Raw genomic sequence first — 18,677 nt, forward strand, 5'->3', positions numbered from 1 at the left:
AACATTTGTAAATCTACTTTTTCAATCACACTTGACTGTTGTCCACTGAATAGTATCTCCTGTGTGTGCTGCTGGATAGCTAAAATATGGCATGGCAGTTGGTTAGCATAGCACTTTGCCCAGAAAACCCCTGTTAGTTTCTGGAGTAGTACTAATCAAGACCAGGAGGGGGTACCTAGGGTATCTCAAGTGGTGTCAGATGCCACCTTGTAGTCAACTAAATTTAGTCAACTCTCTGTAGCTTCTGCATGTCTGAAGAATGAGACAAGCAGGCCGGTTGTATAGAATGCCTTAGAATTCTAGAGACTTCTCGTGACTTGCCCCTCTTTCTTTTGAGGAAAAGGTATGTAAAATTGCTCTCCCCATTGAATTATGTCTACCTGGCAGAAATCCGTGCTAGAAGAGATAGAAAGACAACCATTCTGGACTCCTGCTAGAAATGAGTCAATGGAACAGGTCACTCTTGCTGCAGTTCAACACTGAAGTATGTAAGGGTTTTTTAAGGAAGGGATATCAAAGAGTGAGGAAGCAATGGCTTTCATTTCTACCATGTGTACTCTTGCATTAAGCCACTTCTGCAGTGCATGTGTAATTTGCTTTCACTTTACAGAATTAGCCAACAACTGGAATAACATAGGTTTCCCAAGAGTTTCTTCATTACCCAATTAAAAAAAGATATAAAAAAAAATAAGTTATAAAATCCATGTTCTTTCAGACAGAGTATGACTCCCAAGATGAGCAATCCAACAACTGCTTTTTCCTGCACAAGTACTACAAAGGACATGTTGCTTGGACCATGTAAAAGATTCCCAGGCACTGGGAGAACACACATCCTAATAGACATGTCCAGATGTTACCAGTCTCTGTATGTATTCTGAAGATGAGCTTTTTCTCTTTATGTTCTTCATGAAATTATGCAAAAAAACTACCAAAAAGTTACCGACACAGTTGCAAAGATGTAAGGTCATCTTAAGGAAAACAATTTTACTAGGATTTTCCTACCTATATGTTGATCAAGTCTTTTCTTTTGCATATAGCAAATTGGAAAAGAAAAAATCAAAGAACAAACCGGTAGTCACTTCGTTATTGTGGATTATATGTGACTATGCAGGGGAACTTCAAAACAAAGAAGACTGGAAGCAATGAAATTACTTACATGCTATTATCAATGAATGCTTGTAAACAATTAACTACACAAATGTCAATTTCCATTAGAGTTTAGTGAGGCTTCCCAACTACAATCAACCTTGCTGAAAAGAAGTGTGACAAAATTATTTAATAAAGTTTGTGATTTTGGCTAGACTATTTTGAAAGTATCTTGTAAACTCAGATTTTTACTTTGCCCAGCTACTTAAGAAATAGTGTAAATAAAGATTGGGAAACAAGTTTTCCTGCAAATTATAACTTGGTGTAATCCTCGAACTCTGCAGCCACTTCTTTTGTCAATATTTCTTGAAAATTGGTCTGTATTGGTATTGGCAAATAATGGCTCAGGTAGAGGGGAGATTTGCCTTTATTTTTCACTTAGGACTACATATCATTAGGAAGTTAATTCAGAGTATCAATTACTTTGCGTAACTTGAGGGACAGTTTCCCCCATCTTCTCCATGTTTTATATGCTTCCAATAAAAGAAGTAAACAAAGTTTCATTTTTTTTCTTCACCAGAGAAGAGCAGAGGGTACAGCATGCTCTCACAGGTCTTGTACGACACCTATATGCAGTTAAGATATGAGAGATTCAGCAACCAAGGCCAAATGAAATGTTTCAATATTAGTCCTAGTGACAAGTTTAGTCCTAGTTTTATCGTGGTTGAAACTCAACTTACTAGTCCTGGTTGCAGAAAAGTCACTTCCAGGTCTTTGGATCCAGACACTAACACAGCATGAATCAGAAAACATGAAAGAAAATAAAGTCACTTAGCACTGATTACTAAGCTATACTTATTTTAATTAACTTAAAAAGCACACCCACTGCTGAGCAGTAAGTCATGTGCTACCCTTAGTAAGAGGTAACAGAGAACAACCCCTGGGCAAAAAGATCATAAAGATTTATATTATGAAGAAATATACCTGATGGTGCTAAGGGATACATGATGATGGTAGGAGACTTTCTTGTATATCTTAAGATGCACCCAAAATTTGCACATTTTTGATATCATACAGTCATAAAGATCTTCTGACATGTATCTGAGAACAGAAAAGCTGCTGTTTGACCAAGAGGAATTTTCTGTAAACTTAGAAGCATGCCTTGGTCCAGAGCCACTACCCACTGCCAAGCTCTGGAGATACTTTACTTTTTAAAAAAAAAAAAAACTGAGCTCTTCATGATTAGCATCATACGCTGGTATGGAGAGCTAGAAAAACGTTCTTGCTAACTGATCAGTTTGCTGTTTTCTTTCTCATGACCTGTATATAAGTATTATACAAAGATATACAAAGATCAGGATGTTATCAAATGTTCAAATGAAAGCTGAAGCCTGCATTAAAGGAATTCCCATTTATAAAAGCTGCAGCAGGTGGCTTTACAACAGACTCTCGAAAATCATGAGCTCCCAAATATTGAGACTGAATGCAAAGCAAATGGGGCCAAGAGGGCGTGGCATTTCATCAACCTCAGAGGGACTGTGAGAAATCAAGCAGTAACAGGGAAATGCCATGGCCAGGAGATGACAATACCTTGTGGGGATGTTCTTACAAATACCAGTAGCAATACCTGGTGTTTTAAAAGACAATGGAAACTGTGCTTACACACAAGACAACTGTTACTTCATAATTCAGAGTATAGTACAGGTATGGACAGGAGGAGGTAGCTGATTAATTCAGGGATGAAGAAAATAAGCTTTGGGTAGGTGGGAGAAGAGTATGATGGATGCAGATGATGAGTGGTCAGCTGAAGGCATTAAAGACTGAAGGAGAGGGCAGAAGGAAATGGATATGGTTTCCTACCCTTCTACTCCTGGAGAAGTCAGATAAAGATCTTGCTTTCTAATCACCTAAGGGAAAAGCAGCATTTCTAACTTCTGGATCATGCTGTTATTCTGGAAGCTCTGGAATCTGCACAGACATCTTCTTCACACAGCAATGGTAGGTTTTGCGCAAGAATTAAGGATTTTGACTTTGTTTGTTTTGTTGGTTTAGCATATGAAATCTAAATATAACAAATTGGTTAATTTAGAGGAGTTTTCCATCAACTAGTGTTAATGGATGATACTGTCAAAACTGTGTTTCATGTAAAGAATGGGTTTGTAGCTGACATCAGGCTTTTTCCAAAGACTGAAAAACTTGATTTGCAGATGTAGTCTTTGTGAATATTTGAAGTTCACTGGTCATGGTTTTATTAACCTTCAGAGAGGGTATACGAAAAAGAGATATGAGCTATTAAAAAAGTGATAATAGAGAAAGTAAAAATTAGCTTGCATATTACTGAGCAGCTACAGTACATCACAAACTACAGCTAAATATTGGTTTGCTATACTGTGCTGTTGTAGGAGGAGGAATAGGCAAATAGGGCATACAAACAGGAACAGAGTGCAAGGCTTTGTAATTCTCTGGAATACTCAGCACTGCAAGATCTCACTCTTTTAGATCCTTGTGTATTACAGCAGTACCATGTTCACAGAATCATCTAGGTTGGAAGAGACCTCCAAGATCACCTAGTCCAATCTCTGACCTACACTAACAAGTCCTCCACTAAACCATATCACTAAGCTCTACATCTAAACATCTTTTAAAGACCTCCAGGGATAGTGACTCAACCGCTTCCCTGGGCAGTCCATTTCAATGCCTAACAACCCTTTCGGTAAAGAAGTTTCTTCTAACATCCAACCTAAACTGCCCCTGACACAACTTTAGCCCATTCCCCCTCGTCCTGTCACCAGGCATGTGGGAGAACAGACCTACTCCCACTTCGCTACAGCCTCCTTTAAGGTACCTGTAGAGAGCGATTAGGTCACCCCTGAGCCTCCTCTTCTCCAGGCTGAACAAGCCCAGCTCCCTCAGCTGCTCCTCGTAAGACTTGTTCTCCAGACCCCTCACCAGCTTTGTTGCTCTTTTCTGGACTCACTTGAGCACCTCAATGTCCCTCTTGTAGCAAGGGGCCCAAAACTGAACGCAGTACTCGAGGTGCGGCCTCACCAAAGCCAAGTACTGGGGGACTATCACTTCCCTAAACCTGCTGCCCACACTGTTTCTTATGCAAGCTGGGATGTTGTTGGCCTTCTTGGCCACCTGAGCACACTGCTGGCTCATATTCAGCTGACTATCAACCAATACTCCCAGGTCCTTCTCAGCTAACCACTCCTCTCCCAGCCTGTAGCTCTGCTTGGGGTTATTGCGCCCCAGGTGCAGGACCCGGCACTTGGCCTTGTTGAACTTCATACAGTTGGCCTCAGCCCACCGGTGCAGCCTATCCAGATCTTCCTGCAGAGCCTTCCTACCCTCGAGCAGATCGACACATGCACCTAACTTGGTGTCGTGTGTAAACTAAGGGTGCACTCGATCCCCTCATCCAGATCACCGATAAAGATACTAAAGAGAACTGGCCCCAGTACTGAGCCCTTGGGGACTCCACTAGTGACCAGCCTCCAACTGGATCTGTCTCTATTCACCACAACTCTTTGGGCCCAGCTATCCAGCCAGTTTTTAACCCAACAAAGTGTATGCCAGTCCAAGCCATGGGCAGACAGTTTCTTAAGGAGAATGCTGTGGGAAACGGTGTCAAAAGTCTTGGTGAAGTCAAAGTAGACCACATCCACAACCTTTCCCTCATCCACCAAACGTGTCACTTTGTCATAGAAGGTGATCAGGTTCATCAAGCAGGACCTGCCTTTCATAAACCCATACTGACTGGGCCTGATCGCCTGGTTGCCCTGCAAGTGCTGTGCGATGACACTCAAGATAATCTGCTCCATGAGCTTCCCCAGCACTGAAGTCAAAAGACTTAAGTCTTTCCTGAGACACCATCTCCCTGGGAAGGCATTGCTATTTTTTATCTAGACAGACACAACAAACATTAGCCTCTCCAGGGCACACCATGTACTAGCAAAACTGCCAAGTGAATTGTCACACTGCAAGAAATGGATGCTTACAACAGTGCTGGTTTGGTCAAGTTCATCGAGGTTGGACTCGATGATCTTGAGGTCTCTTCCAACCTAGAAATTCTGTGCTTCTGTGCTCTGGCTGGTTTGGCATATTATTGCAAACTCGGTTGTCCACAGGCAATGAGACAGGCCTTCCAAAAACCCGTCACAGCGTACAAATGTGTGTGCTGATTTGTGTTTTGATTTGCCACTTGACTACTTAGGAATACTTGTGTAATTTTTCAGTGAGTTCTAGGGACTAGAAGTTAAAACAGAAGTATCAAAGCAAAAAGTCTGTTGAAATACCCTAACAAATGTTGCTGTATGAAAACAAGTCATAGGTGTCATGCCAAGAGTTATCTTAACAGTTGGCCTTTCTGAAACTTGAAGTCATGGTTCAGGTTTCGTAGCAGAAGCTTAAATATGTTCCAAGTTCCAGGAGAGTTTTCCCTACCTCTTTAGGAGACACTTATGTGGTTACAGAATATTTCTGCACTGTCGTCTTAGCTAGAGCTGCAACTCTGCTTATTCCTCTGCCTTTTGAACTCAGACACAACTCAGACACTACAAGGAAAAAAGAAAATTTACCTCATTATAAAGGAACCTGGATTGACAAAAAGCATCAGTTTTGGAAAAACGCAGCCCAAAAGAGACCTTAAGAATACATGGAAAATTGCTCAGCATGGGAGTAAAAGCTGTTAAGATGTAATTTTAGAAACCACAGCATTACCGCGGCTTTAGATACTCCTTTAAGTGCTGTAGCTTGTCTAGGGTGCTCTTTCTGTAACTGAAAGATGCTTTCATGTACAAGAGTGAAATGGATGGATTTCTATGACTTGTAGAAACTGGGTAGGGGTGTCAGTTCATTTCTTTCAGATTTTTTGGTATATTGATATTCAACTTTACTCTGTTCTCTTGACACATCACTTTTTTCAGCAATTATACATGCAGCCTGGAAATTATACATATGAATTTTGTATCCCTTTGGAGTCAGCAAAATTACACAAGCAGTAATTAAAAACACATTCTGGATTTCTAAATCTTAATGGAATTGTTAACTTTGTATATGTAGGTATTGTAGCTGTTTAAAAGATCTACCAGACATTACAGTGAGCTAATCAGCTCATGAAAGACTGGAAAACTACTGAGAATTCCCCACTTCTTTATAGTCTTGTGGGCTAGACCTGATTTTTCTGCTTCAGAATCCTACCTAAACATTTTCCTTGGACAAGCTTAATGTGTTCTAATTAACTACAACTAAACTACAGTGTCCTAGAGTAGGTTAGTCTCAGCTGCAGTGAATGACTGTGAATTAGATAATGGGAATGGCCTTTATAATGACTTTTGTGCTCCTTGCCGTGAACATGGAGCAATGAAGGGAAGGTGTTTAACTGCAGCTGCTGAACGTTTCTTGCTCAAATTCACTAAGCTCTGCATCTGTAATGAGACGATTGTGAACACCTTGAGGCCACATACATTCTTCTAAAACAATGCGTAACTATGTCTAACTGACTGAAATTTCAAACCTTCCAATTGTATCAAGATTCACAAATTCTTCCCTTTACATTTTCAACCTCGTGTCTCTGTTTCATTCTGAGTGTATTTATGTGGTTCTGTAGAAGATTCTTGGTTCATGAACTAGAGTCACAAAGGGTTTCAAGGCCAAGAAAACTGCCCCCATAAAATGCTTTATTATGCAAGGGCTCTAAGCTGGAAAACAAACAAACAAAAAACCATGCCATCCCACATTCAACTGTACAAGATTTGTGCTTTTTTGTTGTTGTTTGTGGATCGAAACTAAGTATGTAATAGAAAATCATGGTGTTTTAGTGGTGTGGAACCTAACAATGTCTCTGTTAGGAATGCACTGCAATGAAGGGCATGATTTTGATTGTTGGTTTCTTAAAAGGCATCTCTAAAGTCAGAAGTTCTTTTTATAAAGAACTAAAGGCATAAATAGACATGTTTAAAAACAGCTCACTGTGCAGTTCTTTGCAAGAGAAGAGATGCTTGATCTGTGTCTATAAAAATAATAAAAATAAAAATCTTATTTTCATTTTTAAGAGAACATTACTAGCAATCTTCTATAGACTTTACTTCTTTAGAATGTTTGGAACATTCTCTTACTGTGTAATTATAATCGTGAAGAGTCAAATGTTCCTATTAAAGTCTAGCTAAAAATCATACCACCTTTCATATTATCCGATTGGTGGGACATAAATATTTTAAAAGAGCAAGAAATAGAGAAAACAATGGGGTGCCTATCCATAAATACTGCTGTAACAACCATCTTGTGTAACGAGTGCCTGTAAGATCTTTGCCTTAGAGCAGTCACCAGCAGACCAGGGCAGATGCAGATTTACAACGATTTTATTTACTATTCATTTTTTGCAAAGTAATAGAATTGAAAAGTTTCTGGAAAAGCATGTGGTTTGACAAAAAAAATGAAGATTTACGAAACTGTCATTCAATACCAAGGAAAAAAGGTAATGGGCAGGAGAAGTTACACAGAAGCATTTTATCTTCATATTTTCTCCTTGGGCAGCCTAGATGGGATTAAAAAAAATAATAATATTATTTTGCAAAGCAGTAGCATTCTAGTAGCACTTCAACCTTCCATATGCTGTATGATTGTAGTTGGTTGACTACCCATTGAGAAAGCCAACATATGGTGGCTAAAGGGCAGCTAGATGCTCTTTTTGAGTTGAAGTTAAATGGGTAGAAAGATGGGGAGACAGGGATGGGATTACCTGTTTTTATATAAATGTTATTTCTTTTACTTACCGTGTCTTAAGCACCAATTCCTAATGTGGCTCTGCTCTGGACTATGAGATTGGCACCCTAGAAAAAGGAATTCAAACAGTTGTGAAAGAGAAACAAAGGGAACACAGTACGCAGTGCTTGTGCAAGAACTTCTTTGAACTTCAACTTGTGTCTGTGTTATGGCTCAAAGGATAATTCTAATGGTACTTTCTAAGTTTAGGAGCTGTGTGTTCTTGTGTGCTGGGTATCTTTCAATTTTGCAAAGGTAGAAAATAAATATTTAGAGTGAATTACAGACAGAATAATTCCTTCTAAGGTCTTCCTAATATATGTACCTATGTGATACTTTGGTTATAAATAATAAATAATTTTTTAAAAAAAAAAAGGATTCACTCAATAATGCAGATCCATTAATGCTTCACATGATAAAGAGATTGCTCTTTGGAAACTGACATTTCTACACCTTTCCTAGTGGCTGGTTTCCTAGTGAGTTCCCTGTTTCCTGTATGCTTATTTTTATTTTTAAAGGAGCTAGGAAATACCTCTTCGCCAAAGCATGTCTCGATATCTGACTGCTTGCAGCACTTGTCTACCATGGCAGTGAACCCATCAGCAATTGTCTTTATTTGTTCTTCTGTCATCTGGGGCTTGCGTTTAATGAGGTTGACGAGCAATCTGAAAACAAAGCACCAAGCCATAGTTAACGCTACCTGTTGTCATTTGTTTTGCCAATGCATAATATGTCATTCTATGCAGATACAGTTCATTTAAGAGGCTTTTTGTCATGCGTTAGAGGTCTTTGCCAAACTCCCTGTCTACCACCATCACTTGCTGGGTTTTTGTTATCCTGATTATTGGTGTGAAAGAACTTAGTGAAATGATCTGTATGCTGCGTTAACTGAGTAAATCCTAAGACTTGCACTGTCTGAGGCAGTATATGAAACTGGTCACGTTTAGTTAAGACATTAATTTCATTTGAAGAAAGTAACTTATTGTGCCTCTTCCTAACTATGTGATGTAACATGCTGACAAGCTCAGTACAAATACATAGTTCCATCTGGTTTTCTCTGTCAGCAGTGAAGTCCCAGTCAGACAACAGATCAGGGTTTTTGTTAGCTTACTTCTGTCCCTGCTCAAGTGTTACGTTTTTGAGTTTATTCTCCAAGGAATTTCATTTAGCTTACTTCATCTGGCCTGTTGCCCGTTCTTCAGCAGGAGCACTGCACAATTTTTCATCGAAGTTGAACACCTCAGGATCAAACGGTGGAGGAACATATTTGGTATCTACTCCCATGGCACTGAAACATGGTCTCCTGTAAGCGTAGGAGTCACTGCAGCAGTGTGAAACATTGTCATTTATAGGTGAGGTCTCCTGTCTCCTGCACATATCCTGAATCACCATGCTCAGCTGGTGAGAGATAGATGGAAATAAGTACAAACATGAGTTAAACCTTCTACAATAACAGAAGAAATGTGTGATGTTTGTGTCACTATAGCATAGCTGAAAGTGGAAGCTATCCAACCTAATCAGCTGCTCAGAAATGGCAGTTTTAGAATTTAAAATGAATGTGTGTTCCTGGAGTCAGATGTTTTTTAATCTGCTGATGGTATGACCATTAGACTATAATCAATAAGAACGGTTTTCTTTTAAGAGGCTCTTTTTCTAAACACAAGCTCCTAAAGACTCAATCATCTGACTTTTGCTTTCTGAAGGAGAGCAAAGCTGAGTTACAATTTTCACAAGCTGCCATCTGAGAGAGCTATTTAGGTCCTCATGTTCATTAAAAATGAATGGACTTCCAAGTCTGTTACGTTGCTAATTAGCTTGAGGGCTGTGAAAAATCAGTGTTAGTTTACTATCCCACCAGATTTCCATGTTTTTGAGAACAGAAGAAATCTCTCAGAGGAATAAAAAGAATAAACAAATGTACTCACATAACCCTCAGAACAAGGTAGGCGTCTGTCTTCAGGAAGCTTGCAGCACTTGGTACCAACGCCTGTCATTTTCTTTCCGATTTCAAGCAAGGTCTCAGTTGATACCTGAGGCATTTTCTTAGTGTAGCGGATCAGCAATCTGAAAAAATTGCATTAAAAATGACTGCTCACTTTTGAAGAATTCTCTGCTTAACTACACTAGTGAACTGAAAATAGAAGTCAGGTTCAAATGCATATTCCCAAAGCTGCCAGAATCATCATTTACGCTGGAGAATACTTATCAGAAAGTACTTACGCCTTGAGGAAGTCTGCCTCGCCATGGGTAGTGAGAAGATCACAGTTTGTCTTTACAACATCCTGAGTTTCTTTGATATGTTCATTCAGTTGATCTTGCTGCAAACAAGTTAAAATTTATCAGTAACAGAGCAGGACATTCTGGTCATGATCATGCAAATATACCTTATGGTCTCTTCTAAATCTTACTAGCTCTAAGATATCCATTTTGAAAGGCCAACTGTTTGCTTCTAGCCTAGCTGGAGTAAAGGGGACTTGATTCATAAATGAGCATTCAGTTCTAACAGAAATTCAGTAAAAAAAAAGCTGAGATGATTTCATATCTTTATCATGGGCTTTGCACTGCTTCATGTCCCATCAGAATATTAACTTCTTCTGGGATTAGTCTCTCAAAATGCTTTTTGTCTGCTCCTCAACTGAATTGCTTCATGATTGGTACCAACCAAGCATTCTAGTCACAAGTAAACAAAGCATTGCACCTACAGCATTTGCATAGCACTCAGCAGGGTTGTCAGTTTTGCAGCACTTTTCCAGGAGTGTTTCATATCCTTTAGCAATTCTCAGAATCAGCTGAGTGGAGAACTCAGGGTGTCTTCGTGAGTATTCATAAACAAACCTGAAAGACACACAAGCTGACAGCATTAGAGCTCCTGAATAACACGCTGCTTTCCTCATGCACCACACAGTAATTGACAGTGACAGTCCCTCAGATGAGATCAAGTAAGGTGGACAGTAAGTTTGAAATGTTCCCTGCTTTTTTTAGTAAAATGTTTTGGGTTTTGGCCATTCTTCTGACTGCCAACAGGGCAAATTTAAGAGGAACAAAATAGTTTCCCCAGGACAGAATGCTTCTCAAGCAGACAATGTATGTGGACCAGCACCAAAATAAATAAATAAATAAATAAATAAAGGCAACGATAAATTCAGCTTTGATAACAGCCACAAAGTGTGAATGAGAAACTAGGCCTGAAGTTACATCTGCCACATTGGACTTCTATGTGGTCCTCTCTTTCCTCCATACACACTTGAAATATCCAAGAGGATTTATTATTTTTTTTTTCCAGTGATACAAAAGGCCATAGCCCAGAAACAAAAGCAGATCATTTACAGGACAAGCACACGTACTGTTTGTACTACTTACTCTGACATGAATGCATCATGGCCTGCCTCAAAGCTTTTACAGACTTCCTTATCTTGGATGTATTTTTCAACTAGTGAAGGAAGATCTGCAGGTTTTTCATCAAATTCTGCTTCCATAATGCACTGGCTTCGTTCCACAATGGGCTTCTCACAGCAGTCTTTGATTTTACTTGAGAAAGACTCATGTTTAGAGCACATGTAGTTCACAAGCTCTGCCTGTAAAATTAAAATAAAGCTTCAGATAAGCTATGAAATAATAATTTAAAGATAGATCAATTCAACTCTTTTCTCTGTTTCAGACTTTTTTTTTTTTTTTATTCAGATTACTTATTTACTTAGCGATTTCCTAAAGAAATGCTGTCTCCATACAAAAGGAAATAATCAGAGGTACTGGCATTTCCTGCACGTGTTAAGCAAGATGTTCACAGGCATGGGGGAGAATCAGCTTCCCTCCCTGATCTTGGAATCTTTGAGGAGACAAACTCTGGAAAGGCAGTTAAAACCACTGAGACTGTCACAAGGATGCCTGATTAATCTTTTCAGTCCTGTCACATGTCCAGCTCTGATAGAAAACAAAACATTAAAAACCGTAGTTTTATGAAGCCAAACCAGCACACCAGCTGCTTATAAGTATAAGAAGTATGTCTAAGTTCCAGCTGGGCAGGCAATATTTAAATACGGTTATTATTGCAGTTTTGCAAATCCTCCCATGCAAGCTGTCCTTTAGAATTAATTGGGACTACAGAAAAACTGGATTAATAGTGATTAAAATCACACAGCAGGATTTCAAAGAATTTCTTTCTGCCTCCACTTTCTTTTTCTTTGTTTACAAATGACTTAAATTGATCAAATGCCATCAAACAATCCCCCTCCCAGATGAACATTTTGATTTTGACCGCATACACACACTATATGTGTGTGTATATACATATGTATATATATATGTATGTGTATATATATGTGTGTGTGTGTGTGTGTATATATCAATAAAAACTCCTTGCCATCATGATCATGGTCCAAAACCTAGTTCCGGTAACAGTCAGCTGAGCTGACTGTAAGTTTTGAGTGGCTGAGAAACCTTCCAGCAGTGTTGAATAGAAGTTCTAGGACTGTGAACTTCAGCAGGTATTCATGCTACTGAAATTTTTAATTTCCTACTGTTTTTCATGTATGTAAACATTTTTAAAGAATATTTAGCTTACCCTGTCATCCATGCACTCCACCATGTCCCCTTCACAGCACTCTTTGTAGACATCCTTAACATCATGGATAAGTTTTGAGATTTCTGCAAATGAAGCCTTGGGATATTTTTGACTCAGGAAAGCAAGTTTACTGGACAGAGAATAAGAAAAATACACTTGATTCAAAGCTCCATATGGAACAGAAAACTTGCAAATCACTAACACTTATGCTATACATCACTGATGACATTCATTCTTCTCACCTAACTTAAGGCTAAAAAAAAAGGCATTGACACCTGTACCTGCAATCCAATTCTCCTTTAAAATGAACGATAAGAAAGAAGTTTGGATTTTCTGATCTGAGGTGTATATATAAGAATCACACCCTAGAATTCCCTCTCTCAAATGACTGTAAAGCATCTCTGTATTAGCACAGACACAGTACAGGAATCAGAACAGGGCACAACTTTGGAAAACACATAGATTAAACACATTGGAATCTGGTTCTAGTGATCTCTCTCAGGTCTCTATATCTTGTGTATTGGTTCAAGGGATGGCTTCATTTCTTTGTGACTCACATGGATGATCTTTTTACTACTACTCACTATCCACTTGGAATACACAGGTTCCCCTCTGCATCCAGTCTTTATGCTGAAACCTGACCAGAACTAAATTCTACACTTGAAAAAATAGGCTGAGAGATCACTGCAGGTGTAGTCCAGAAAGACTGACCTACTAATCTCTATTGTGTTGGACAGTGTTCCTCAGCCAAAGTTACACTGGGAAGTACTGTGAGTACAGTTATCAAACTCAGCATATAGAAGTGAATTATGTGTGTTGATATTTTCCTCATGAGTAGTTGCAGGTTTAAGCCAACAAGCCTACTTTTTATAAAACACTGATTGGAACTTACTCTGCTTGGAAAATTCTATCTCCAAACTTCTTGAGGATTCCACAAGAATACTTCTGCTTCACACTTATTTTCTTGACTTTTTCTCTTATGGCAGTTTCCTGTAGTAATAGGATGCACATTGTCACATTAAGCTAATTACATTTAACGGACTGAGCAGAAGGCAAATCTGAAAATCCCACTTCAGAAACAGTACAGGTTCTTGTCCAGTTAGCACTGATGTAAAGCCAAGCAAACTGAGAATTCCTTAGGCAGCCCTAAATCAGTTCCCAGTCCAGCATCTAACTTCTAGCCTACACACTATGCCTTATGGCATAGTGCAATTCACCTAATGATAAGCTGCTCTTATAACCAAATATTCAATTTCATTTAAACTCTGTGGCCCCAAAAGAGCGTAAGTTCTCTTCTAAAGCACCACAATGATCACATGGAAGTCATTGGAACTGAGTTTGGAGACAGAGAGAGAACTTGGCTCATGCCAAATAATCTTGAAAGTTAACTTAAAATCCACGGTTCTATGTGGAAGTCATCTGATAGTGATCAAAGTCCTAGCACATGATTAATCTTGACCCTTCTTTACAAGTTCTTCATACAAAGAATTACATAGCCAGGAGCATTCCACCCACTTCTCACTCTTTCTCCTCCCTTTGCTCATGCAAGGAACTGGGGAGAAATAGGAGAGACCTCTCATGCACCTATCTGTTGGGTGTGGAAATTGAATGTTAGGGTGCCAAAAAAGATCTGTCTTCCCCTAGAGCCTCTTTGGTAGCATATCTTCTGGCTATGGTTCACCTTTATGTTGCAGACCAGCTACAGCGTTTTCAGGCAAAGTGAAAGATTTGCTTTACCTTGCCATCCAAGCAAGCACCGACATCACTCTCTTTACAACAGCTCTTAAGTGCGTGTTCATAATCAGCAGCCACACCAAGGATTGTAGGGGCATACAAGAAGGGGTTTCTTCTTGCAACAGAATAGATGAAACTATAAGAAAAAGGAAAACATAAGTTACATATTTCAATGACAACAGCAAATGGCCTGAAATGCCTTAAGGCTTTGCATTGTGATTTTGCATTGTGAAATATTTGAAAATTCTGAGTGTGAAAAACTAATCTGTGGCCATTTTCCCAGGATTTTATTGACAATTTTTATTCTCTTTATTGTTACCTTTCTTCATATCCTTTCTGGTTAGAATGGGGTTAGTGGAGAGCTGGAGTAAGTAAATTACTACATTAATGTTGGAAAAACTGTGTTTTTTCTAATAAATTTTTTTTTGCAAAATGTCCCCAAAGATTTACAAAATGTGATCATTTAAGGCCCATTTTGAATGGAAAAGCCTGCTCCAGCATGGAATGAAAAGAATTTGATGAGAGCTTTGGATATTTAATCATTAAGCAACTGTTTTATACATGCAGATAATTGATTGCATGCTTACAGCCTCTTCAAATGTCCTTACACACTCACTATGCCTTGGGGTTCGCTCAACTAAATATTTAAACAGTACAAAATTGCCATTTTTCTTACTGTCCCAGAAATGACAGTCTGTTGTCCTCGTATTCCTTGCATATAACATCAGAAGCTGGTCTTTGGTACGGCTGAACGAAGTCTGGTTGGGGAATTTTAAATGACAGGAAACACTCATTTCTTTCAGGATCAGATTTAGCACAGCAGTCAGCCATTGCACCGTATGAGTCACGGAGTTTTTCTACTTGGCAGATTTCATCCAGGAAAATGGAGGGCTATAAGGGACACGATGAGTTAAAATTATTGTTAGAAAGATACTGTTGTATAGGTAGTGTAATGTACTTTCTATCTATCTGTAAGAGAAAGCCCAAACTCAAAAGTAAGTAAAATTTTACCAGGGAAGATTTAGACCATAAATCAGAATAATCCATTGCTTTCAACACAATTTCATAGTTTTATTTTATGTCGTCCTATGTCAAAAATTACAATGCCCTACTAAAAAAAAAATTGTAAGTTAAAATACTCCATGCCAGTCAGTGGTCTCCTTTTACTTGTAATCTGACTAAAGTGAATTCTCAGATGAATTGAAGCAGGATTTGGTGTTCTATTTGATGATCAGCTTGGGAAGCCTTTAGGGAGAACTAATACAGTCATGTAATTTGGTTTGAATGTGAGAACTGGCAAGAACACAAGCACCTAAATTTCTCAGGGGCCTGGCTGAACCTGCTAGGCATCCATGGATCTTATGTACCTGTAAACATCTTAGGATACCTGATCTGAGCAAGTTGTTGTTGTTTGTTTGTTTTTTAACTTTTTACCTTGAATTATGACAGGTATCTTTTTCAAGTCACCCCTGTATGAAAACCCACACACTACGGCTGCTTAAATTCCTACAGTTAGACCTGTATTTTGCAGACAGGGTACTTGTACTAATGGTAACATTTATTTATGGACAACACTATACTTAATGTACTGAAGTCTGCTTTTGGGGCTCCAATATATAACTCCACCCATCATTGTGGCACTTCTGAAAGGCAGAGTTTCAGAACCTGACAAAAACAAGTTCTCTGTTTCAACATAAAAATCTGAACCTTGACTGATGACAAGTATAAATCCTCAATGAGGATGATTCTGGTAGCTGCATAGAATGAGAAGAAACATAATACCAAAGGATTTGCTACCTACCAGTGATTTTGAGCACTCGGGAGCATCTTCATTGGCCACACACTTTTGTGCCAGATCTACAACATCCTTCACAAGCTTAGACAGTCCATCATAAGAACACCTCTGGAGATACTGGGCAAATGTGATCATGGCACTGAAACAGAAAGCAAATTTTGCTATATGGAGATAAGGAACACAAGATTCAAAATTACTTGTTCAAACAATATGCACAAATACTTAAATAGAGTACTACAAAGATCATTAATACTGGATCCCATATTCTTGCTCTTCTCACCTCCTTAAATGATAGACTAGAATTAACATGGAAAAGATTGATTTGAATTTTCTGCCACTTTAACCAGTACATTCCTAACTACCATAAACTAAGCTGCTTTTGCCATTGTTACAGATGATGGTCTTCACAGTGTCTTCTTCCAGAAATAATTATGTTCTTATAAGGGCCTTCTGCCATTCCCAAAACCCATTTCAAAAGGAAATCATTGAATTGTCTCAGAAAACTTGCTAGAAGGTTGTGGTTTTTTTTGGTAATGTCTTAGTCCAGAATAACTTCTCTCCACCCAAAGGTTATCAAAACTGTATTATTTACATGTATTTTCTTTTCACATGAGGAACACAGGTTTCCTCATAATGCAAGGAGTTGTGCTCTCAGAGAGCAAGAAAGTCATCATGACTTTTGCAGCTCTTATAGCACCTGTAAGCTTTGCATACTAACAGTAAGAAGGCTAATTCAATGCAATGGTTTGATGAGACCCATGCACCCTTCATGAGCTCATACAGTGTTTAAGTTTCCCTTTTTAATTCAATATCAATAGAGATGGAAAACAATCAGAACATGTAAGCAGAACATTTACTTACACTGCTTTAAATGTCTCCTCCTTCAAATCATTGTAGCGGTGGGCAATCTCACTCTTGTGATCTATGGGAAAAAAAATAAAAGAACAGTGATGTTCATTTGCTGTGCTAGACCCCCTTGAAGAATACATTCTGGGCACCTCAGGCCAGATTTCAGAAGTGTGCATCATTAAACCAGCTCTTGCACATATCATTATTTTGGAACAGACCAAGCTAATGCTGAGCGCTTCCCATCTTTGGGTACACCATCCTGTGTAATCTGCACAGCTATTCCAGGTATGTCATTCTAAAGGTTTCTTCAGGCCATCTAGAATTCTTTGTTGTCTTAGATGACCATTTGTCTGCAAATACTTAATTCTTATGCATGCCTATCTTTCTGAAGGCACTCAAGTGTGTATTTTTTTTTTATTTTAATATAATATTCACCTTTGTAATTATATTCAAAATGACTGCTGTGACTTCCTATTAGTGGTTAGCACATGCACTTTACATAACCAACATGATCATATCTAATCTACAAATAAAGAAATGCAGCTGCAGTTTGATTAGACTAAGCATTCGTAGATTTTTCTTTCTTCAAAGACAAAATTATGAACTGGGCAGACATGTATGATTTTTTCACTGAATGCATACCATCTGAGCTCATCACGAGCAGGAAAACAGATGAGACCCTTCACTTGGTCCTGATAGTAATAAACCTAGATTGTGGTTATAGCTTGTTTGTGGTAAGAAGACTCCCACAAGATTTTCCAAACAGATACTGAGGCAGGTGGCCACAGTAACGATCAACATCTGTTCATGTAATTCATTCATGGTACAAAGTGACACGTCACCAAACCTACTTGCTCAGTTAAGTGATTGTCTGGAGTATTCTACCCATCTCCTCAAGATTTCTTAATTCAGTTTCTTTTCAAGTCAATCGCTTTTTTTTTTTTTTTCCCCCCTCTTTGGATCAGGCTTACGAGATTTGTTCACGAAATTGCATTGCAGTCATTAAGTCAATATAGCAAAGACGATAAGGGCAATTAATTAATCCCTTCTTACCTGCATCTCGAGCAACTCTTTGCAGATTCCTGGATGTTGCTGAACTAAAGAGGAAAATAAATGAAATTAATGTTACCCACTTCATGGTTGCAGATTATGATGTGGGCTAAATTATTCAGAAATGCTAGGAAGATTGAAGGGAAAGCATTTTCTTATATACCTCTTTACTACCTGTTTCTGTAAAATATTAACCATAGAGCTGGCATTTGGAGATTTCCATTTGGTCTGAAGATTACAAAACTTGCAATGTCCTTGCCAAAAATGAATTTGATATTATTTGTTCGTTATGTTTTACACTGGACCTTTTTGTCCTGAAAAGGTTGAACCTTCCAGCATCCAAACAGATAAAGTTTTGCGTAAATTTCCTTATCAAATTACAAACAAGGAGTTCAAGGCATCAGATCAAAATGTCATCGTCTAATCCTATAGCCGTGCTTCTTCTTTGCTACTATTTGCTCAAAAGTGCAGCAAGTTGGTACTGTACAGTAATAATTCACCTAGATAGGACTGAGTTCACATACTCATTTTAAATTACAGAGTTTTAATTTTAAATCCCCTTACAAAGATGAGATGGCAGTCTCCTTAGGACAGGCTACATGCTTTCAGTCCTCCAGGGACAGAAACAAATTGAATGTTTAAGAAGGAAATATTGGTTTCTCTCACCTAGGAATGGCACAAGGCACACAGGTGAATCTAGCCTTTCATTTGGAATAAAATTTCCATATTGGTAAAATATAACGATTAGTGCAAAGGTACCAGTAAACAGCATCTCCAATTTTAATTGGCTTCTGAATTCTTGAAGAAACAGAGAGTAAAAGTTTGAAACCAAGGAAT

At 38.5% G+C, this 18,677-nt stretch overlaps 1 protein-coding gene across 1 annotated transcript; it reads right to left on the reverse strand.

The window, feature by feature from the left end:
• Positions 1–7,868: 7,868 nt before the first annotated feature.
• On the reverse strand, positions 7,869–17,928 carry LOC311209186 (albumin; the record flags this gene model as incomplete). Its single annotated transcript, XM_084286388.1, has 14 exons — positions 7,869–7,919; positions 8,384–8,516; positions 9,026–9,249; positions 9,777–9,915; positions 10,072–10,169; positions 10,554–10,686; positions 11,212–11,426; positions 12,413–12,542; positions 13,305–13,402; positions 14,150–14,282; positions 14,823–15,037; positions 15,948–16,080; positions 16,803–16,863; positions 17,844–17,928. 14 exons carry the CDS (start codon positions 17,926–17,928, stop codon positions 7,869–7,871), a joined length of 1,848 nt encoding a protein of 615 aa, XP_084142514.1.
• Between the last annotated feature and the right edge of the window lie 749 nt (positions 17,929–18,677).

This window comes from Netta rufina, assembly GCF_964035555.1.
Source record: "Netta rufina genome assembly, chromosome: 4".
Lineage (NCBI taxonomy): Eukaryota > Metazoa > Chordata > Aves > Anseriformes > Anatidae > Netta > Netta rufina.